Source organism: Mus caroli, unplaced genomic scaffold, assembly GCF_978045245.1.
Source record: "Mus caroli unplaced genomic scaffold, Mus_caroli_1 scaffold_3, whole genome shotgun sequence".
NCBI lineage: Eukaryota > Metazoa > Chordata > Mammalia > Rodentia > Muridae > Mus > Mus caroli.
In genome coordinates, this window is record NW_028227258.1 from 1,694,030 (window position 1) to 1,715,984 (window position 21,955).

Genomic DNA, 21,955 nt, shown 5'->3' on the forward strand with positions numbered 1-21,955 from the left:
ATTTCTCTGATGAATAAAGATGTTGAACATTTCTTTAGGTGCTTCTCAGCCATTTGGTATTGCTCAGTTGAGAATTCTTTGTTTAGCTCTGTACCCCATTTTTAATAGGGTTATTTGGTTTTCTGGAGTCCAACTTTTTGAGTTCTGTATATGTGTGTGTGTACGTGTGCGTGTGTGTATAATATTAGCCCTCTATGATTTAGGATTGGTAAAGATCTTTTTCCAATCTATTGGTTGCCTTTTTGCCTTAATTGGTTTTATTCCCATAAGAAAATTCATGCAGAGGAAAGTAAGTCTAATACTATGAAAGAAGCAACTATACATGTTCTGTATGTTTAGACCATGCAGAGAAGCACATGCTTCTCTTTCTATATCTATGATGAAGTGCTTAGCTAGAGAGACTGAGAGTATTCAGTCAACTCATTTAGCATTTCCTTTGGCACTAATTATTACAACATTTGCCACAATCTCTGAGTCCAGATACATCTGTCTTCATTAATCTGTCCTACCTATCTATCCTGAGGCAAAAAAATATATAATGCAGGAACATGTATTGTTTCCCGCTTTCACACAGTGAGATGCTCACCAATCAGTAGATTGGTGGCAAAATTCTACTGAGGTTTTCTCTCCCAGTAGTTGGGCAAGATTCATAAAGTTTAATAGAACAAAAATCCTTATGTGCCTGCTACTGACTGCTGACTTGAAAAGAATTCCAGTTCTGAGTTAATCAGTGCTCATTGAGCAGGATTGTCTCACAGTTCATAGGTATCTTGTTTTCTCAGTTCATCTTCATGACCTTCAGGAGTCACTGCCAGTATTCTTGTAACAGGCATATAATTAGTTACAGGGATTCAGAGGGGCATGCCTTGTTCCAGAGCTTATAACTGCCAGTGTATACCTCACTGCTAAAATAGGGTGGAGACTATTTATGGGCTTGCCAATAAGAAAATAACTTATTCGTTTTTTTCATTTGTTGGAAAAAAAGTATTTCTCTGGTGGAGAAGAAATAAAAGTTTCTATATTTTTGAAGTTTAGCTCTTAGGGATGTATGATGATGGAATTGCAAATAAAGTATATCTAAATGTTTTCAACACTTCAAATGTTGAGATGAAGAAAACTAGTCTATTACAAAGAGCCATATAGCTTGATCCAAATACAATTTCCATTAATGTGCATCTACATCACCTGAAGATTCTAGAACAATTCATTGCCCTGACTATTACAAACTTTCTATCTTGAAAGTACAACCATAAGGTTTTCTTTAATCAATTACTCATAAATGTCTTGTGTGTAACTTTTGTTACTTTGTTTTATTTTTCCTTTATGCTCTTTTTGTCTTTTGTAGGCATCAAATCTGACATATGCAGATATTTTCTAGGGTCCAGCTTCATTATGGAGGGCACAGAGACTCCATAAGTCCATTTCCATGCTGCATCAGAGCAGGTTTAAGAGTGATGGAGGCTCAGGCTGAGCAGGCAAGATACTTCTGCCATGTTCTTGTGAAGAATAGCAGGTGGGAGAACATAAATAGAATGGGCAGCAGAAATAGTGATGAATAAAACTAGAACATGGCTACTTCTATAAGGAACCTAGGGAGAGGCATCCTGAGACTATCCACAGATAGAAGATCAAGGGACCTGGGGAGAGGCATGATGAGACTGTCCACAGATAGGAGATAAAGAGACTTGGGCGGTGGAAGGCAGGCTGAAACTGTGCATGCATTGGAGACTGGAGTCTGTAGAGACTAGAAGAGATCAAAAGCCCAAAAGACAGGTAAGAAAGTCATACAAATTTGGGAGAGCCAGATGTAGTGAATGAGAATCAGAAAACTTACTGAAAATACATAAATGTGGGGCACTAAATTTAAACTAAATGTGCACCCAACTCAACTTCAATTAGGCCCTAAGTGAATGACTTTATGGCAAAGGAATGTGATTGGGAGGAGGGAGAGAGAATATCTGGGGGTTTGTTATTGCTGGGTTTGGTAGGCAAAGGATAAATGGTTTGTTGTTGCTGTTTTGGTTTTGTCTTAGTTTTAGTCAAGTTCATACTCTGTACTCTTAGCCAAGTAGTATGGACTAAAGGTGTGAGCTATTAAATCCCTTGGCACCAGAGAAATAAAATAAAGAAGAAATCTGTGCAACAAGAGAAATGAAGTCTCGGCTAACTGTCTTTAAAACATTATCTGCTAATACTTGTAACCATACACATAAGAGCCTACTGTTCGAATTTCAAATAGCTAGAGTCAGTCTACTTGGACGGACACTACTTCAGGGAGCTCTAGAGAAGGTGGAGAGAAACTAAAAAGAGGACACTTTGGACATGGGTAAAAAAAAAATCATCTCTAGAGTGCAAAACAATTTTTTGGAAGACAGACGTTGAATAGCAAGCATCTAACCCCCCTCTTAAGGCATTTGTCAGGAATATAAAGGGAGGTCAAAGCCAAATTGTAGCTTTCTCCAAAAAATCTTGGTACAGTTGCAGAAAAGGCAGAAAGTCCTGTTGAACCCATGCTAAGCTCAAGACTATGCCAAGAGTTTGCTAAATAATATGCTGAGAAACTATTAATAATACATTTATGCTTGGGAAGGAAGGGGAGGGGCCAATAGAGAATAAAGGCAGTCAGTGAAAAGTCACACTGGTAATTGCTGAATGGGTCTTCTAGGATGCTGGGCTAAGTGAAACAAACATACAAGGAGGGGTGGTCAACAAATGGTGTCAAGACTGCACACAGTTCAGACTGCAGGAGTGATACTGATCATTGAGATCACAGTCTGGGTGATATCTTAAGAGAGTGACTGACAAGGATTTGAGAAAACTATCAATTATGGGCATGGGTTGCTCTTTTGTTCAACTCAGATGGGCCTTCAAGAGGCATTTCCATGAAACAGTTGCTTTGGGAGGAACAGAAAACAAAAGGGACAAGGAAGTTCAGATCAGGGCTTCCAGCATCTCAGTATTCCAAGCTAAGTGCTGTTGTTCAAATACCAACAGCAGGAAAGAAGTCTGTGCCAGCCAGAGATCAGCAAACAGGCTTAAGTAGATGGCAGAAGTAAGCATGAAAAATGCAGAAAGTGGGGCTCCTCATGCCTACAGGCTACAGGGAGAGGACACAGAGTAAACACAGGGCAATGTAACATATTCTATATAATCTGAGACTTGTAGTTACTGGGTCGTGTAAGACTACAAACAGGAGTGAGCACATTGACATAACTCCTGACAGCAGTGAACTTAGAGGCTGGAAGATGTAAATGTACTTAGAGAAAGTAAAACCAGTTCATGCTATGAGATGAGAATATATTTGTTACATAATTTTCATTCTTATATTTAGAGTCTGGCAAGCTCAATTAATTTGAGGTCTAAATGGATGGTAGTGCTATAAAGTGATGTGTCTGAAACCAGAATCGCATACCTTGACCAAGCCAGGAAATGTGAACTACCAGAACATAACTCCCAGGAGGACTGCTCTGCATTATTAGTTCCCTGCTCTGGAATATAACAGCACATTAATAAATTCCTTGAGGGAATTTGTCTAAGAAGTCAAAACCAAATTCTGGCATCTGACCTCTTCCTACTAAGAGGTTCACCTGAAAAACACCACGTACATGTGAACCACCTGTCACTTTCCCCAAGATGATCCCCTGCTCCTAAACTTAGTCACCATAGTTCATATAGCTTTAAGATCAGGCTAGCCTTCCTCATATGATTTCTTTTGGCACGGGACTCTGTGAAATGAATATTAAAGCTAACTCACCAAATACTGAACACTAAGTGTTTTGAACATTGGAAGCCATTTTCCTGAAAGGTTCATTTTTCAGGAGCTTAGTCTAGGTATGACAGTGCCAAAAGATGACTGAACCTTTAAGAGATAGAGCCTGACTGGAGATAATTAAGACATTGAAGGTCTTGACCTTAACAGAAATTAATGTAGTCCTTACAGGGTGAATAGCTAGTCCCAGGAGAACAAGCTGCTGTAGAGAGAGCTAGCTTGTGTTTTCTCTTTCTTCATGCAACAGTTAGTTCTTTTGCTATCCTCTGCTTTGTTGTAATGCAGCCAGAGAGATGTTGATGAAATGGAGGCCATAGCCAACCAAATTGGGGACTTAATAAATCTCTTTACTTAATAAAATACCAGTCCCTGGGTATTTTGCTGTAACAATAGAATTGGACTTAAGCAAAAACTCTCAGAAGTCTCCCCATGTGGGTGGTGCACCTGTCATCACCTAGAACTGAGGAAGAACCTGAGGCAAGAAAAGGACGGTTTGGATCTGCCTGTCCCCAAGCCCAGCTCTTCAATGTTACTGCTACTGCCTATCCATGATGACAACTCTCTCAATGACGGGTTAAAATGTGCTAGAGAAAATAATCTGTGGAAAAGCACCTTGATGGGGCTTGGGCTGTGTTGTTAGAGTTCTCCCAACATGCACAAAACCTTGGTTTGGTCCCCAGCATCATATAAATTAAGTATGGTGGCACATGCTCAGAGGGTCAGAAATTAAAAATCATCCTTGGCTCCCCAGTGAGTTTGATGCCAGCCTGGCCTTGATGAAGCTCACCTAAAAAAAACAAAACAAACAAACAAACAAACAAAAACAAATAAGAACTTTCAAAGTGTCTTACTATAGTGAATGTTAGCTTTTGTTGTTAATTATCATTTATGCTTTCCTAGGTAGTTACATGTTTATTTGATAGAAGAGCCACTGAAAGAGGATTAGATTTTTGCCTTTGGAAACACGTAACTGGAAATATTACCTGCCCACTGGTGTAGACTTTTATTCTGTCCCTGTGACTGTGATAATTATTTCTAGTCCAAATGTGGAATTAGATTAAACCATCCCTGCTTCCTTATAACAACTCTACTATGTTTAAAGATGAATATCTGTGGCAGCCATTCTTCCCCACTCTGGACCATGTGGGTCACCTTAACCATTTCTGCTCTAGAACTACCCCCAGAAGGACTGCATACATTCACCTTGTTGAGGACATCTTAGCACTTGGGCATTATAAGAAGCAAAATTTTGTCATTCATGCATGACATGCTGGCATCTATAGAAAAGAGCATTCAAAGAATCAGACACAGGACAACCCTACCACTATCTGACTGTGTTCTTGGGTGCTGTCACATCCTCTTATGTAGAGGAGATAGCCCTTGAGTGAATGGAGTCACAGTGAATACCAAGCTCATTCTTGACTTAAATTCCCAGGTTTATTCACTGCTTCCTTCTGGGCACATAAGACTCTAAGTGAGATTCTTCTAACTGCCACTCTTTGAGAACTGGCCAGATTTCCAAAATCTTTATATCCCTTGCTATGCTGACTTTACCATTTCACATACTTGCTTTCCTTCCCCGCTTCATGTCGTCTTTTCCCTTATTCCATCAATATACTCATCTGATTATTTAAATGGATTTATAAAACTCATAGATATTAAAATATTCATAAGAGCTTATGGATTAAAGTATTTTAATTAATTATGAATCAATTACATTTTCTCAGCAATGCCTTTCTTGATTGCCACTAGAATACCTATTTGTTCACTCAACAATTACTGAAATATTGAGACTGCATTAGTTAGGGAAGCAGAAACCGGCCTGAGTAGGGCCACAGGCCTCACCCGGCCGGATCAGCGCCAGGGTAGCAGGAGCGCAGGGTTGCCTGACACCCGCCAGCTACCCACGACCCCCGCCGCAGGATTTTGGGACTGCTGGTGAGTGGAACACAGCTTCTGCTCCAATCCAATTGCGCTGGACCTGAGACTGCATTAGTTAGGGAAGCAGAAACCGGCCTGAGTAGGACCACAGGCCTCATCCGGCCCGATCAGCGCCGGGGTAGCGGGAGCGCAGGGTTGCCTGACACCCGCCAGCTACCCACGACCCCCGCCGCAGGATTTTGGGACTGCTGGTGAGTGGAACACAGCTTCTGCTCCAATCCAATTGCGCGGGACCTGAGACTGCATTAGTTAGGGAAGCAGTAACCGGCCTGAGTAGGGCTACAGGCCTCACCCGGCCGGATCAGCGCCAGGGTAGCGGGAGCGCAGGGTTGCCTGACACCCGCCAGCTACCCAAGACCCCTGCCGCAGGATTTTGGGACTGCTGGTGAGTGGAACACAGCTTCTGCTCCAGTCCAATCACGCGGGACCTGAGACTGCTCTGGTTGGGGAGAGAGAAATCCGGCCTACATAGGGCCACAACCCTCTTCCGGTCAGAAAAGCACCTGGGCAGCTGGGGCGCAGGGTCAGCTGACACTCACCAGCTACCCACAACACCCACCACAGGATCTTAAGACTTCTGGAGAGTGGAACACAGCTTCTGCTCCAATCCAATTGCACGCGGGACCAGAGACTGCATTAGTTAGGGAAGCAGAAAAACGGCCTGAGTAGGACCACAGGCCTCTTCCGGCTGGACCAGCACCGGGTACCGTCAGCTACCCACGACCCCCGCCGCAGGATTTAGAGACTGCTGGTGAGTGGAACACAGCTTCTGCTCCAATCTTTAAATAGTGACAACGATAACAACTAACCCCAGAGATTACCAGATGGCGAAAGGTAAACGTAATAATCTTACTAACAGGAACCAAGACCACTCACCATCATCAGAACCCAGCACCCCCACTTCGCCCAGTCCAGGGCACCCCAACACACCGGAAAAGCTAGACACGGATTTAAAAGCATATCTCCTGATGATGATAGAGGACTTCAAGAAGGACTTTAATAACACACTTAAAGAAATGCAGGAGAACACTGATAAAAAGGCAGAAGACAATAAAGAGGAAGCACAAAAATCCCTTAAAGAATTGCAGGAGAACACTGCTAAAGAGTTACAAATCCTTAAAGAAAAACATGATAACATAATCAAACAGGTAGAAGTCCTTACAGAAAAACAGGAAAACACATCCAAACAGATGATGGAAATGAACAAAACCATACTAGACCTAAAAAGGGAAGTAGACACAATAAAGAAAACCCAAAATGAGGCAACACTGGAGATAGAAACCCTAGGAAAGAAATCTGGAACCATAGATACGAGCATCAGCAACAGAATACAAGAGATGGAAGAGAGAATCTCAGGTGCAGAAGATTCCATAGAGAACATCGGCACAACAATCAAGGAAAATGTAAAATGCAAAAAGATCCTAACTCAAAACATCCAAGAAATACAGGACATAATGAGAAGACCAAACCTACGGATAATAGGAGTGGATGAGAATGAAGATTTTCAACTCAAAGGACCAGCAAACATCTTCAACAAAATTATAGAAGAAAACTTCCCAAATCTAAAGAAAGAGATGCCCATGAACATACAAGAAGCCTACAGAACTCCAAATAGACTGGACCAGAAAAGAAATACCTCCCGACACATAATAATCAGAGCAACAAATGCTCTAAATAAAGATAGAATACTAAAAGCAGTAAGAGAAAAAGGCCAAGTAACATATAAAGGCAAGCCTATCAGAATTACACCAGATTTTTCACCAGAGACTATGAAAGCCAGAAGATCCTGGACGGATGTTATACAGACACTAAAAGAACACAAATTCCAGCCCAGGCTACTATACCCAGCCAAACTCTCAATTAACATAGATGGAGAAACCAAAGTATTCCACGACAAAACCAAATTCACACATTATCTCTCCACGAATCCAGCCCTTCAAAGGATAATAACAGAAAAAAACCAATACAAGGACAGGAACCACGCCCTAGAAACAACAAGAAGGTAATCCCTCAACAAACCTAAAAGAAGACAGCCACAAGAACAAAATGCCAACTTTAACATCAAAAATAACAGGAAACAACAATTACTTTTCCTTAATATCTCTTAATATCAATGGACTCAACTCCCCGATAAAAAGACATAGACTAACAAACTGGCTACACAAACAAGACCCAACATTTTGCTGCTTACAGGAAACTCATCTCAGAGAAAAGGATAGACACTACCTCAGAATGAAAGGCTGGAAAACAATTTTCCAAGCAAATGGCATGAAGAAACAAGCTGGAGTAGCCATTCTAATATCTGATAAGATTGACTTCCAACCCAAAGTCATTAAAAAAGACAGGGAGGGACACTTCATACTCATCAAAGGTAAAATCCTCCAAGAGGAACTATCAATCCTGAATATCTATGCTCCAAATACAAAGGCAGCCACATTCATTAAAGAAACTTTAGTAAAGCTCAAAGCACACATTGCACCTCATACAATAATAGTGGGAGACTTCAACACACCACTTTCACCAATGGACAGATCATGGAAACAGAAACTAAACAGGGACACAGTGAAACTAACAGAAATTATGAATCAAATGGATCTGGCAGATATCTACAGAACATTCTATCCTAAAACAAAAGGATATACCTTCTTCTCAGCACCTCATGGTACCTTCTCCAAAATTGACCACATAATTGGTCACAAAACAGGCCTCAACAGATATAAAAATATTGAAATTGTCCCATGCATCCTATCAGATCACCATGGACTAAGGCTGATCTTCAATAACAAAATAAATAATAGAAAGCCAACCTTCACGTGGAAACTGAACAACACCCTTCTCAATGATACCTTGGTCAAGGAAGGAATAAAGAAAGAAATTAAGGACTTTTTAGAGTTCAATGAAAATGAAGCCACAATGTACCCAAACTTATGGGACGCAATGAAAGCATTTTTAAGAGGAAAACTCATAGCTCTGAGTGCCTCCAAAAGGAAACTAGAGAGAGCACACATTAGCAGCTTGACAACACACCTAAAAGCACTAGAACAAAAGGAAGCAAATTCACCCAAGAGGAGTAGACGGCAGGAAATAATCAAACTCAGGGGTGAAATCAACCAAGTGGAAACAAGAAAAACTATTCAAAGAATCAACCAATCAAGGAGCTGGTTCTTTGAGAAAATCAACAAGATAGATAAACCCTTAGCCAGACTCACTAGAGGGCACAGGGAAAGCATCCTAATTAACAAAATCAGAAATGAAAAAGGAGACATAACAACAGATCCTGAAGAAATCCAAAACACCATCAGATCCTTCTACCAAAGGCTATACTCAACAAAACTGGAGAACCTGGATGAAATGGACAAGTTCCTAGACAGATACCAGGTACCAAAGCTGAATCAAGATCAGGTTAATGATCTAAACAGCCCTATATCCCCCAAAGAAATAGAAGCAGTCATTAATAGTCTCCCAACTAAAAAAAGCCCAGGACCAGATGGGTTTAGTGCAGAGTTCTATCAGACCTTCAAAGAAGATCTAATCCCAGTTCTTCACAAACTATTCCACAAAATAGAAACAGAAGGTACTCTACCCAACTCATTCTATGAAGCCACAATTACTCTGATACCTAAACCACAAAAAGACCCAACAAAGATAGAAAACTTCAGACCAATATCCCTTATGAATATTGATGCAAAAATCCTCAATAAAGTTCTTGCTAACCGAATCCAAGAACACATCAAAACAATCATCCATCCTGACCAAGTAGGTTTCATCCCAGGGATGCAGGGATGGTTCAATATACGGAAATCCATCAACGTAATCCAGTATATAAACAAACTCAAAGACAAAAACCACATGGTCATCTCCTTAGATGCGGAAAAAGCATTTGACAAGATCCAACACCCATTCATGATAAAAGTCTTGGAAAGATCAGGAATTCAAGGCCCATACCTAAACATGATAAAAGCAATCTACAGCAAACCAGTAGCCAACATCAAAGTAAATGGTCAGAAGCTTGAAGCAATCCCTCTAAAATCAGGGACTAGACAAGGCTGTCCACTTTCTCCATACCTATTCAACATTGTACTTGAAGTCCTAGCCAGAGCAATTCGACAACAAAAGGAGATCAAAGGGATACAAATTGGAAAAGATGAAGTCAAAATATCACTTTTTGCAGATGATATGATAGTATATATAAGTGACCCTAAAAATTCCACCAGAGAACTCCTAAGCCTGATAAACAGCTTCGGTGAAGTAGCTGGATATAAAATTAACTCAAACAAATCAATGGCCTTTCTCTACACAAAGAATAAACAGGCTGAGAAAGAAATTAGGGAAACAACACCCTTCTCAATAGTCACAAATAATATAAAATATCTTGGCGTGACTCTAACTAAGGAAGTGAAAGATCTGTATAATAAAAACTTCAAGTCTCTGAAGAAAGAAATTATAGAAGATCTCAGAAGATGGAAAGATCTCCCATGCTCATGGATTGGCAGGATCAACATTGTAAAAATGGCTATCTTGCCAAAAGCAATCTACAGATTCAATGCAATCCCCATCAAAATTCCAAATCAATTCTTCAACGAATTAGAAAGTGCAATCTGCAAATTCATCTGGAATAACAAAAAACCTAGGATAGCAAAAACTCTCCTCAAGGATAAAAGAACCTCTGGTGGAATCACCATGCCGGACCTAAAGCTCTACTACAGAGCAATTGTGATAAAAACTGCATGGTACTGGTATAGTGACAGACAAATAGACCAATGGAATAGAATTGAAGACCCAGAAATGAATCCACACACCTATGGTCACTTGATCTTCGACAAGGGAGCTAAAAACATCCAGTGGAAGAAAGACAGCATTTTCAACAAATGGTGCTGGCACAACTGGTTGTTAACATGTAGAAGAATGCGAATCGATCCATTCCTATCTCCTTGTACTAAGGTCAAGTCTAAGTGGATCAAGGAACTTCACATAAAACCAGAGACACTGAAACTTATAGAGGAGAAAGTGGGGAAAAGCCTTGAAGATATGGGCACAGGGGAAAAATTCCTGAATCGAACAGTAATGGCTTGTGCTGTAAGATCGAGAATTGACAAGTGGGACCTCATGAAACTACAAAGCTTCTGCAAGGCTAAAGACACCACCAATAAGACAAAAAAACCACCAACAGATTGGGAAAGGATCTTCACCTATCCTAAATCAGATAAGGGACTAATATCCAATATATATAAAGAACTCAAGAAGGTGGACTCCAGAAAGTCAAATAACCCCATTAAAAAATGGGGCTCAGAACTGAACAAAGAATTCTCACCTGAGGAATACCGAATGGCAGAGAAGCACCTGAAAAAATGTTCAACATCCTTAATCATCAGGGAAATGCAAATCAAAACAACCCTGAGATTCCACCTCACACCAGTCAGAATGGCTAAGATCAAAAATTCAGGTGACAGCAGATGCTGGCGAGGATGTGGAGAAAGTGGAACACTCCTCCATTGTTGGTGGGATTGCAAGCTTGTACAACCACTCTGGAAATCAGTCTGGCGGTTCCTCAGAAAATTGGACATAGTACTACCGGAGGATCCAGCAATACCTCTCCTGGGCATATATCCAGAAGATGTCCCAACCGGTAAAAAGGACACATGCTCCACTATGTTCATAGCAGCCCTATTTATAATAGCCAGAAGCTGGAAAGAACCCAGATGTCCCTCAACAGAGGAATGGATACAGAAATTATGGTACATTTACACAATGGAGTACTACTCAGCTATTAAAAAGAATGAATTTATGAAATTCCTAGCCAAATGGATGGACCTGGAGGGCATCATCTTGAGTGAAGTAACACACTCACAAAAGATCTCACACAATATGTATTCATTGATAAGTGGATATTAGCCCAAAACTTAGGATACCCAAGATATAAGATACAATTTGATAAACGCATGAAACTCAAGAAGAATGAAGACCAAAGTGTGGACATTGTGCACCTTCTTAGAATTGGGAACAAAACACCCAGGGAAGGAGTTACAGAGACAAAGTTCGTAGCTGTGATGAAAGGATGGACCATTTAGAGACTGCTGTATCCAGGGATCCGTCCCATAATCAGCTTCTAAACGCTGACACCATTGCATACACTAGTAAGATCTTGCTGAAAGGACCCAAATATAGCTGTCTCTTGTGAGACGATGCCGGGGCCTAGCAAACACAGGAGTGGATGTTCACAGTCAGCTATTGGATGTATCACAGGGCTCCCAATGGAGAAGCTAGAGAAAGTACCCAAGGAGCTAAAGGGATCTGCAACCCTATTGTTGGAACAACATGATGTACTAACCAGAACCCTGGAGCTCTTGTCTATAGCTGCATATGTATCGAAAGATGGCCTAGTCGGCCATCAATGGGAAGAGAGGCCCATTGGACTTGCAAACTTTATATGCCCCAATATAGGGGAATGCCAGGGCCAAAAGAATGGGAATGGGTGGGTAGGGAAGTGGGGGGCGCTATGGGGGACTTTTGGGATAGTATTGGAAATGTAATTGAGGAAAATATGTAATAAAAATATTAAAAAAAAAAAAAAAAAAAACAATTACTGAAATATAACATCATTTTTTTCCTATATATTACTGTGAGTGGATGAATTAAAACAAAGCATTAAATTTTTATGAGCATGTTAGTGGAATTGATTCTGAAATAAAACAGAGAAGAATAAAATTAATGTAACCTTGAAACAGGCACAGACCCTATGGAGGTGACCTTTCTGTCTCCAAAGAAATTACCTGGAGAGGTTAGACAATCTCAAGTCATGTCGTACATCACAACTGAGAGAATCATAAGTGGGCTTTTCATCAAGTGCCGAACAATTTCAGCCATCCAATTTTGTGTATCGGGGTTTCAAATGTGGACTATGAAATTCATGAATAAAACATTTGCCTCTTGTGAGAGCCAAAGGGCTTGTAATAAAGCAAGTGTGTTGTTAAATAAAACGTTTAAGTAAAAGTGGAAGAAAGTTTCTTAAGCTGAAGGTAATCTTCCTTTGTGAGGTGCAGATTTTAGATGTTACCCAACAAAATTGAAAGGGTAAAGAGTGAAAAACAATTTAAGCACCAATGATCAGGGCATTCAGAGGAAATGAAGTCATTTGGAGAGAGAGAGAGAGAGAGAGAGAGAGAGAGAGAGAGAGAGAGAGAGAGAGAGAGAGAGAGAGAGAGAAAGAAAGAAAAAAGAGAAAGAAAAAGAAGCCCCTAGCACTTCCTTGAGTGTCTTGTCTAGCCTCAGTTGGAGAGCCTAATCCTACAGAAAGTTGATGCCCCAGGGAAAGGGGATGGGGGGGGGGAGGGATACCCTCTGAGAGGGAAGGAGGATAGGGTGAAGAACTCTGGGGGCATCAAGAGGGGGCAACATTTGGGATATAAATAAATAAAATAATTAAATTTTTAAAAACAACAACTTTTACTAGCCCCTACAGGATGTGTGTCAAGCAACATTCATTAGTACTATTACAAAATCAAAATATCAAACATTTCTGAAAATGTTTGAAGATGCTCTACATTCTACAGTAATACATATCCAGAATTTGAATTATTTATGTAAAATAAGCACCTACAGGTTACTCATATGCACATTTACTTTTACTTTTACGGAATCCTGAAATTATATATGTACCAAGAAATGCTTTAAAATAAATTTCAGTATGATTTTTGTCAGTAGAGACCTAATTTGTATTTCACTTCTCAGATCTATATGTACCCATAATCACCTAGGTTTCTCAGCAGAAGAGTCTGGGAGGGAGAAAATTCAAGCAGCCTGATGAAATGAAGAGATGGGAATTCAAAGACTAGAACTATAACTATCGCATCACAGTTCTGCAATGCTCTGTGCCCACAGGCGTTTTGTATGTGGTACTCAGACACACAGTAAGAACTTAGTGTGTGTGAAGAACCACAGTGAGGGTACACGCCTGTGTTTAAAACAGTAGTGCCTTGGCTTTCAAATGCTGATGCCACTTGGGCTGGCTCAGCACTTAAAGGAAGCACTGCTCATCCAGAGGACCCAGGTTCAACTGGCATAATCCACATTGAGGCTCATTAACTGTCCTTAACTCCGGTTCCAGGGGATCTGATGCCCCCTTCTGGCCTCTATAGATACTGCATATATGTGGTGCACAGACATACATGCAAGTTGAACACCGATACACATAAATAATAAATAAAAGTTAAAATTTTTTAAGAAGAAAAACTTAAGTTATGTGAAGAATAAACTTACCAAGTAATTAAAAAAGAATTAATGATATGAAAGATAACTAAACTATATTAAAGAAATAGATTAAGATGTCTGGGTAATAGGTCTTAAGTTTTAAAATAATTGTTCTGATTGATTCCAGATAATTCTAGGTCTGTGCTTTCCTTCTCTACTGGGTTTCTTGAAGGTCTGTGAAACATGAGATTTCTTAGATTAAGAATAGATTCCTAAATAAAAGCTAAGGATTCAAGAAATAACATCTAATATCTATGATCAGAGAAGACTGACTTGGTTTGTCTTACCTCTCTTTCTCTCTGCCTCTCACACAGCCTGAAGTTCTGGATCAAATACAGAATTTGAGGGAGCTGTGGATGGATAACAATGCATTGCAAGTGCTGCCTGGGGTACGTAAGCTTTGCCATGCATGTGTTCTGACTTGCTGAAGGTTGATTGTGTTTTTAATCATTAATCCCACATCTGAATTCCCAGTCCTTGGAATTAACACTTTTTAGGGCCTCAGGCACTAAGTGTTTCTCGCAGCTTTGTCTTTAATCGTCTAAGTCTTTTGTGACTCGCAAAAAGAAAACAGCTGAGATTTCTCTTGATATCCATTATCCTACTCGGTGGATCTTAAAAGCTGATAAGTTCACAGTTGTAGTCTTAATATGTATTTCATTTCACAAAATCAGCCTTATTCTCACAGGTAACCATACAGCTGTCCTTCCTCTTGCTGCTAGAATTCTTCACAAATGAAATTGCTTTCTCTGCTTCTTATCCAGTAGAACCCACTTACACCTTTGAAAATCACAATGATCACACAGTATCAATGAAAACTGAACCAGAGCCAGGTTTTCCTTCTGTGAGAGGGAGGTTTCATTACACCTCCCTGGCCAGGTTCAACTGTTGGAGCTGAAGTTCCATCTAGTGAGAGAATGATTTTCAGTAACAGCCTTGCTACAGGTACTGGAAAGAATGTGTGCTCACATATCCAACAGACCAAGCCCCTGCTTCCTATCTTTCCTGATCACCTCAACACACATGTCACTCAACTAAGGGTCCAGGCAAGTGGAGGAAATTATTTTTCAGCCAAGACTGAGGCTTCAATATTTCCAAAAAGAAAATTTTTCTCTTCTTTTGAATTTACTTTAAATTATTTCAGAGATAAGACGTTTAAGACATTTGTTCTCTCTAAATAAACATGAGGCCATAGAAAAGAAGATTTATCAGGGGAAATTAAGATTTTTTTTTTAATTTGGAAGGACTACATTTATAGCATTACAGACATAAACTGGGAAGTTTGTACATCTCATGCTTATTGATTTATACAAGACAGTTTATTAGTATGATCAGAAACTATGTCAGTGTCAGAGCACAGAGGTCATATAGCCAACTCCCTCAATTGTATTGTTTGGGAGACTCACATAATAATAACTCCAGAAATGAAAATGTATAAATGGTTTTTATTTTTTTATTTATTTATTTATTTATTATTTTTGGATTTTTAAGACAAAGGTTTCTCTGTGTAGCCCTGTCTATTCAGGAACTAGTTCTGTAGACCAGGCTGGCTTTAAACTCAGAGATTCTCTGCTCCTGCCTCTCAAGGGCCAGAATGAAAGGTATAGACTACCACATCTGGCTTATGCAGTTCTTTAGTAGTCTCCTGCTCTAGTGTTTTATTGTAGTCTGTTGCTATTTGCTTGATAATTTTTATCTTTGGTAAATATATAGAGAAAGCCACAGTCTGTACAGGTCTGAGTCACAAGCAGCTTAGACATCTACAAAAACTAACTTATCCCTGTGAATGAAGGGAGACCAGTGTATATAGAGTCCTGGAGAATGGAGATAAAATGCCTCTTAAATCCTGAATAGAGTTGGGAAAGTCAGAATGTTACCTAGCTGCAAGTTTTCACCAGCTTCTTGAATATATTCGTTTACGAAAAGCCACGTACTTTGGATTTACTGTCCCTGAGGCACTGCCTAATGAAGCTTATAAATATTCATTCTTTGGATCCTCAAAGAAACCCTATGAGTAGGTTCAGTCCAGCTCAGATCACAAAGCCAGTGAACCCTGGTCTGTAATCAGAGCAGCTGCTTTTGTACAGTAGTGTTTGACCTAACAGTGTGTGTGTGTGTGTGTGTGTGTGTGTATGTGTGTGTGTGTGTGTTTGTGTCACTGTGTTCTCTAGAGCCTGTTTAAGGTACAGGTGAGAATCAGGGTCACTGCGCCTTCTGTAGTGGTGATATTTGCAGAATCCAAAGGTCTGAATAAGTAAAAGGTGAGATGGACAATCTGTCTAGCCTGTCTTTTTCAAAATTTTTGTATCTAATCCACTAGCTCAGCTGTAGTTCATGGCTAATTCTACTTAGTATGCTTTAATTTGACATTTTGCTGTGCCCCACATGTGAGTTCTCCATTCCTCCCAACTTTAGTGACCCCGGCTTTCTATCCAGTTCTACATGGCTTTGGCAACCTGCTCATGTCTGGTCCAACCTGTCAATCAGTCCCAAAGATGAATAACCTTAGTGTTTACTGTGAAGAGATGTGGATGGACAGCAAATCTACCTTTTCCTTTGCTCATGCATTCTAACATATTAAGTTAATATGCATTTAGAAGTCTAGACTAAGGGGCTGGAGAGATGGTTCGCTGGTTAAGAGCACTGGCTATTCTTCCAGAGATCCTGAGTTCAATTCCCAGCAATGACATGGTAGCTCACATCCATCTTGTAAGGGGTTCTGATGCCCTCTTCTGTTGTGTCTGGAGACAGCTACAGTATACTCACATAAATAATCCAGACTCTTGCTTTCTACTCATTTTCCATAACTCAGAGAGGCAAAAAGAATGATCAAGTATTTCCTCCTCTACAAAGCTCTATCTTACAGCTATTGACCAAATGGTGCATAAAATTATATTGTTTCTAAATAGTCTGGCATCTTCCTCATCTTGTGATTTCCACTCTTTCTTCTGTCATTCACTTGTGGATCTCTCTGCACCCAGAGTGGTGCTGAAGCAAGAAAAAATTTCCCAAGGGTTGGAGATCTTTGCTATAGGAAAAGATGCCTTTAGAAGGTGTTTGAAAGACACAAAAATAAGCACCCAAATGTTGTTTCGATTCCAGGAAATGTTTAGAACCTGCATAGCATATGCTGGTCAGTGCTGGAAAGAGCAAAACAGCTTTGAGAGCAGCTTCAAAGATGAAAAAAAAAAAAAAAAACTCCCAATTAAAGGGCAGTAGTAGAACTACAATGCAAAAGCACAGAGGGTCTTTTATCCCTGGCAAAGAGAGGGTTAACATGCTCATATCTCCTTGGAATGGGACAAGATAACAAAGTGGAGGCTTTAATCAAATGTCATTCTTCTGAACATGGAACATGCCACCTGCAACTGTCTTTTCCTCCATTCTGGAAGGCCAGCTCCTCAAATGTCCTTCCTAAAGAGGCAGGATGAGGCCCCTGAGTTAATAAGGGGCATTGGGGACAGGATGACCTTTTGTCCAATCCAGATAAAGTTCCATTTCAGTGCCAAACATCATTCTTGGGGCAATCTGAAAAGGTCACACAGAAAGTATGTGCTTGTGTGTGTTCTTCAAGAATGAAGAACCTTCTCTCTTCTCCAGCTTCTAGAAACACTGCATGCAGTTTCCCTGGCCTCTTCAGATTCCCTTTTTTGATTAGAGCCTCCTCACTCAAGGTCAAAACCCCATTCTGGGCAACCTTCTGTTCCTCTAATAACCCACAAATGCAGGATCCAAAGGCCCTGTTCTCAGCACCTGTGGGCTCCGGGACCTGAACTTTTGGAAAGCTTTGCTAGGGAATTTCTCACAACTCCCTCACAGGCCAAGATGTCCATGTCTGTTTCCTTCCTTCCATGCCTCTCCTGTCCTTGATTGCTGATTCTCAGAGAACTCCATCCTGAATTTTAGTCATTGCCTTTGCTTCCTTGGGAACTTCATCCACAACCTTAAGCTCCAAGCATTAGTGCCAGTTAGAAGGCTGCTTCAGACAGTTACTGCTTAGTGGCTCTAAGATGGGCTGGAGAATCTGCTTTCCTGGCAGGCCCAGGGAAAGGTGAGGATGGGAGTCACAGACTGTAGTTGGTCTGATTGTAAATTGCATTATATGAATATAGAATATTAAGTTTAAAAATAAATAAATCCCTTAGCTCAGTGCCAATCAAGTTGGTTAATTCTTGCTATCTTATTTATACTTTGTCAAATAAGTACAGACAAACAGTAAGGTGCCCATAGGTGGATCAAATGAGTGAACTGCCAAGCAATCCAAATGCATGAGGCATATATCTACAAACATCCTGAAACAAAGGAAGATGAAAACTTTTACCCAGCTGTTTCCTGTTGTCCACCTACAAGTTGAGTGACCACAGGTAGAAGCTGCCCCTCCCACCCTATGCAGTCAGAAATCCTTGATTTGACTTCACATTTTCTTGAGCCCATTCTTCTTTCTCCTCACGTCCACTGCCTTGGGTACCTAGCTACTACACATACAAAATACTCTGTCGAGTAGTCAGTAGTTCCTTGGTGTCTAAGGGATTCTTCCAAGATTCTGTATACCACAAACCAAAATCCACAAATGATGAAGTTCCTTATAAGAAATGGGTGCAATCTTGCAGCTAACAATCTGGACCTTCCAATGTCTTAAATCCTCCCTAGGTTCTGGATAAGAGCCACTGCAGTACAAATGCTAAACAACCACACTATTTAGTAGCAAGTGGAAACTCTCAGCTATTTCTTTTTATGTGTTTTTTGTTTGTTTGTTTTGATGCATTCTCCCCCACATGTCTTAAGTTTGCCTAGAATTTTCTATTACTTTGTATATTTCTGATGTATGATCGGTTACAGATGACACAAGCCCACAGTACAGCATCTAGTAGACTTTCTTGACTCTAATCATGAATCTGCCTTTTTGAACATTCCCTGGAGTTATTTTTTCTTTCAAGTACAGATCTGATCAATTCATTCCCAGTCTTACAAACCTTTTACTCTCTCTTCTTGCCTGTAAGACAGAGTTTTCATGACCCTGTAACATGTGATATCCTCCTGCAGTAGTCCTCTTCCTGAAAACCTGACCTTAGCACAGATTTCAGTTTCTCTAAGTTATTAATTCTCTCAACATGCCAAATTTTTCCAAGCTTCTCTGTGAATGTAAAAGCTTTTCTCTCTTCCAGGTTCCCTCCTTTTCTTCCTTTGTATGCTAGTGTGAATGTGTGTGTGTGTGTGTGTGTATACATCTGTGTGCACGCATGCAGAGTCCTGAGATATATGTTAGGTGCCTTTCTCAATTAGTCTCCATCTTATTTTTTGAGACAGCATCTCTTGCTATACCTGGAGTTCACTGGCTCAGCTAGACTGGCTATCTGCATAGCAGATCTGTCTCTGCTTCCCTAGCACTACGAGTATGAGCATTTGTCAGTATGCCTGGCTTCAGTATAAGTGCCAGGGATTAAACTGGAGTCTTCAGGGTTTTGCAGCAGGCCCTTTACTTACTGAACTATCTCAATACCTTTGACTTTCCTCTTTCTTGACAAATAACAACTGTTGGACAGTCTTGGTTTTTTCTCCTTTCTTCTGTGATATTTCCCATATGAATTTTCATGTACCTATAAAGAGTACTTTTAATTGTTTCTTTGGATGTTGCCCTCACTAATGTAAAAACTTCCCTAGAGATAAAAACCTTGTTTTGACAATTATGGTGTTGAATAGCTACGATTAAAGTCCTTGGAAGAAGGAAGCAGAAATGTTTTAAGTTGAAGACCAGCCTATACTTCACAATGACAGTTCATTTCAAAATTTTAAAATGCCTTTGTCTTTATCTATGTCTTCCCAGATAGCTGCCTGGCTCATGATGTTGTCTGCAATTCATAACACAGATAGCAGCATATAATATGGAGTCTCAAAAATGGATAGTGAATGAGCAGAATGTTGAAACTCTAATACAGGGGTCTCTGTGACCACCATGGCCAGCAGAGTAATGATCTGTGGGAGGCAAGAAAGCAGTTCAGTTCAGCATGAATAAGTATATGAAGTTGATTCAAACTTTGGGAGTCTGACCCTGAGTAGCTTATTTTAGGTATATTTAAGCAACACACAATTTGGTGAAAACTTCCCAGGTGATAATTAACTCAGTCCCATGTGCACAATAAAGCAAACATAAATCTCTTTGAAGAACAAAGTAAATTAAATGAAGATCAGATATACTACATCAAAAATTTTGTAAAGTTGACACCTTCCATACAGATGGATTCTGTAGACTGACTGAGAAAAGCAAACTTATGATAAAGGTCTGAGGGAGGGTCCAGTGTAATCTTACCCACAAAGATCTCACAAAGGTAAGCAGGCTATTAATGTCTTTTCCCAGACATCTGGGTGGATGACAGGCTATGTATTCCTTTCTTTGAAGGAACAACCCTGTGTATTTAACATTCCAGGATCCCCTAGTCCTTATCTGTGAATACAAAGACCTCCTTGCCTCCCATACTCTAATTAGCAGAATAAAGTTCAGATTACAATTCTAATTATCTCTGAGGCATCTTAACCATAAGAATAATATGCAATGTTCAGTGCCCCGTTGGCAACTTTGAGAACTGTGGTGCTCTGACTGCTGCGTTGACTCAAAATTTATCTATAACCACTGCAGTGAGATATAATTCACAGGCATTTACAACTCGGTGGATTTTTTAGCAGACTCACAATGTTCTATAAACATCATCATAACCTAACTTTAGAACATTCCCATCACCCTTAAAAGAAATACTAAATCTTTGGCAATCTTCTCTACTTTCTGTCTATAAATTTACCAGTTTTGGAGATTGCATATGAGTGTAATCTATGCTGTGTGGGTTTTTTGTGACTTGCACCTTTCAAAGTTCATCTATTTTGAAGCACATTTCAACACTTCACTCACTGCTACTGCCAAATAACATCCATTATGTGGGCAGGCCACTTTTGCCTTCCTATGCAATCATTGAGGCAGGATTAGCTGCTGTGAATAATGTATCCAATAATCATTTGGGTGCATGTGTGGTTTTATTCTGCAGAATAGGTCTAGAGGTATGTAGATCATGTAAGGATTCTGTGTTTCCAAATGGGTACACTTGTATCCATTTCCAACCAGTGTACATTTGACCAGTGCTTCCATATGCTCCCTATTGCTGTGGTGGTGGTGTTAAAATTAATTTCACAACATTGTGGTTTTCGCAGCTTCAAGAGCCTTATGAAAGTTCCCCCAACTAACCCTGAGTTTATGCACTGTCTTCAAGTCTATAGGGAAGTTAAAGATGTTGGTATACCTGGATATGTCAAAAAACAGGATAGAAACGGTTGACATGGATATTTCTGGATGTGAAGCCCTCGAGGACCTCTTACTATCATCCAATATGTTGCAACAGCTGCCTGACTCAATAGGTGAGGATGTAACATTTTGTCATGAGTAATTATGTCAAGTGTACAGGGTTTTTTTTTTTTTTGGCAGTATAACTTGTTTATGCATGTAGGTAATATACTACTAGTCTGACATTAATGAACTAGCAAATTTACCATGCAAGATCATAAAACAACATATTATTAATTCCTTAAAATGAACAGTTAACTTTAGCTACCATATCCAGCTCTCTTCCTAGTAAATTGGTATACCCTTAAATTATCAAATGTCCTGAATTGCACAGTGTTGTCATGAGAAGTAAGAATTTAGATTTAGAGTTATTTGGTGATAGCGGGTGCATTTTAACATTGGAATAACAGGTAAGTAACACAAAAATGTGTGAATATAAATTAGATTCTTAATTCCATTATTTTTAAAAGACGTGTTGTCCTTAATATGTTGTAAGATGCTTGTCAGTAGGAATAATTGTAAGTATAGCTTGCACACTAGGGAATTTTATAAGTAAAGTTATAAAGGACTAAGTAATGAGTATTCTTTTATATTCTTCCTATTATTTTTGAGATGTCTCAGGTAGGAGAATAAACATCAATTCTCATAACTTTGAAATGGGGATTTGAACT

At 39.8% G+C, this 21,955-nt stretch overlaps 1 protein-coding gene across 11 annotated transcripts in view; it reads left to right on the forward strand.

Moving 5' to 3' along the window:
• Positions 1-21,955, forward strand: part of Lrrc7 (leucine rich repeat containing 7) — a 505,524-nt gene that overhangs the window by 370,209 nt on the left and 113,360 nt on the right. For all 11 annotated transcript variants that reach the window (XM_029475023.2, XM_029475017.2, XM_029475018.2 and 8 more), the window contains 2 exons: positions 14,272-14,346; positions 21,214-21,358. In XM_029475023.2, coding sequence (XP_029330883.1) covers positions 14,272-14,346; positions 21,214-21,358 — 220 coding nt within the window. The remainder of the gene's footprint in view (positions 1-14,271; positions 14,347-21,213; positions 21,359-21,955) is intronic.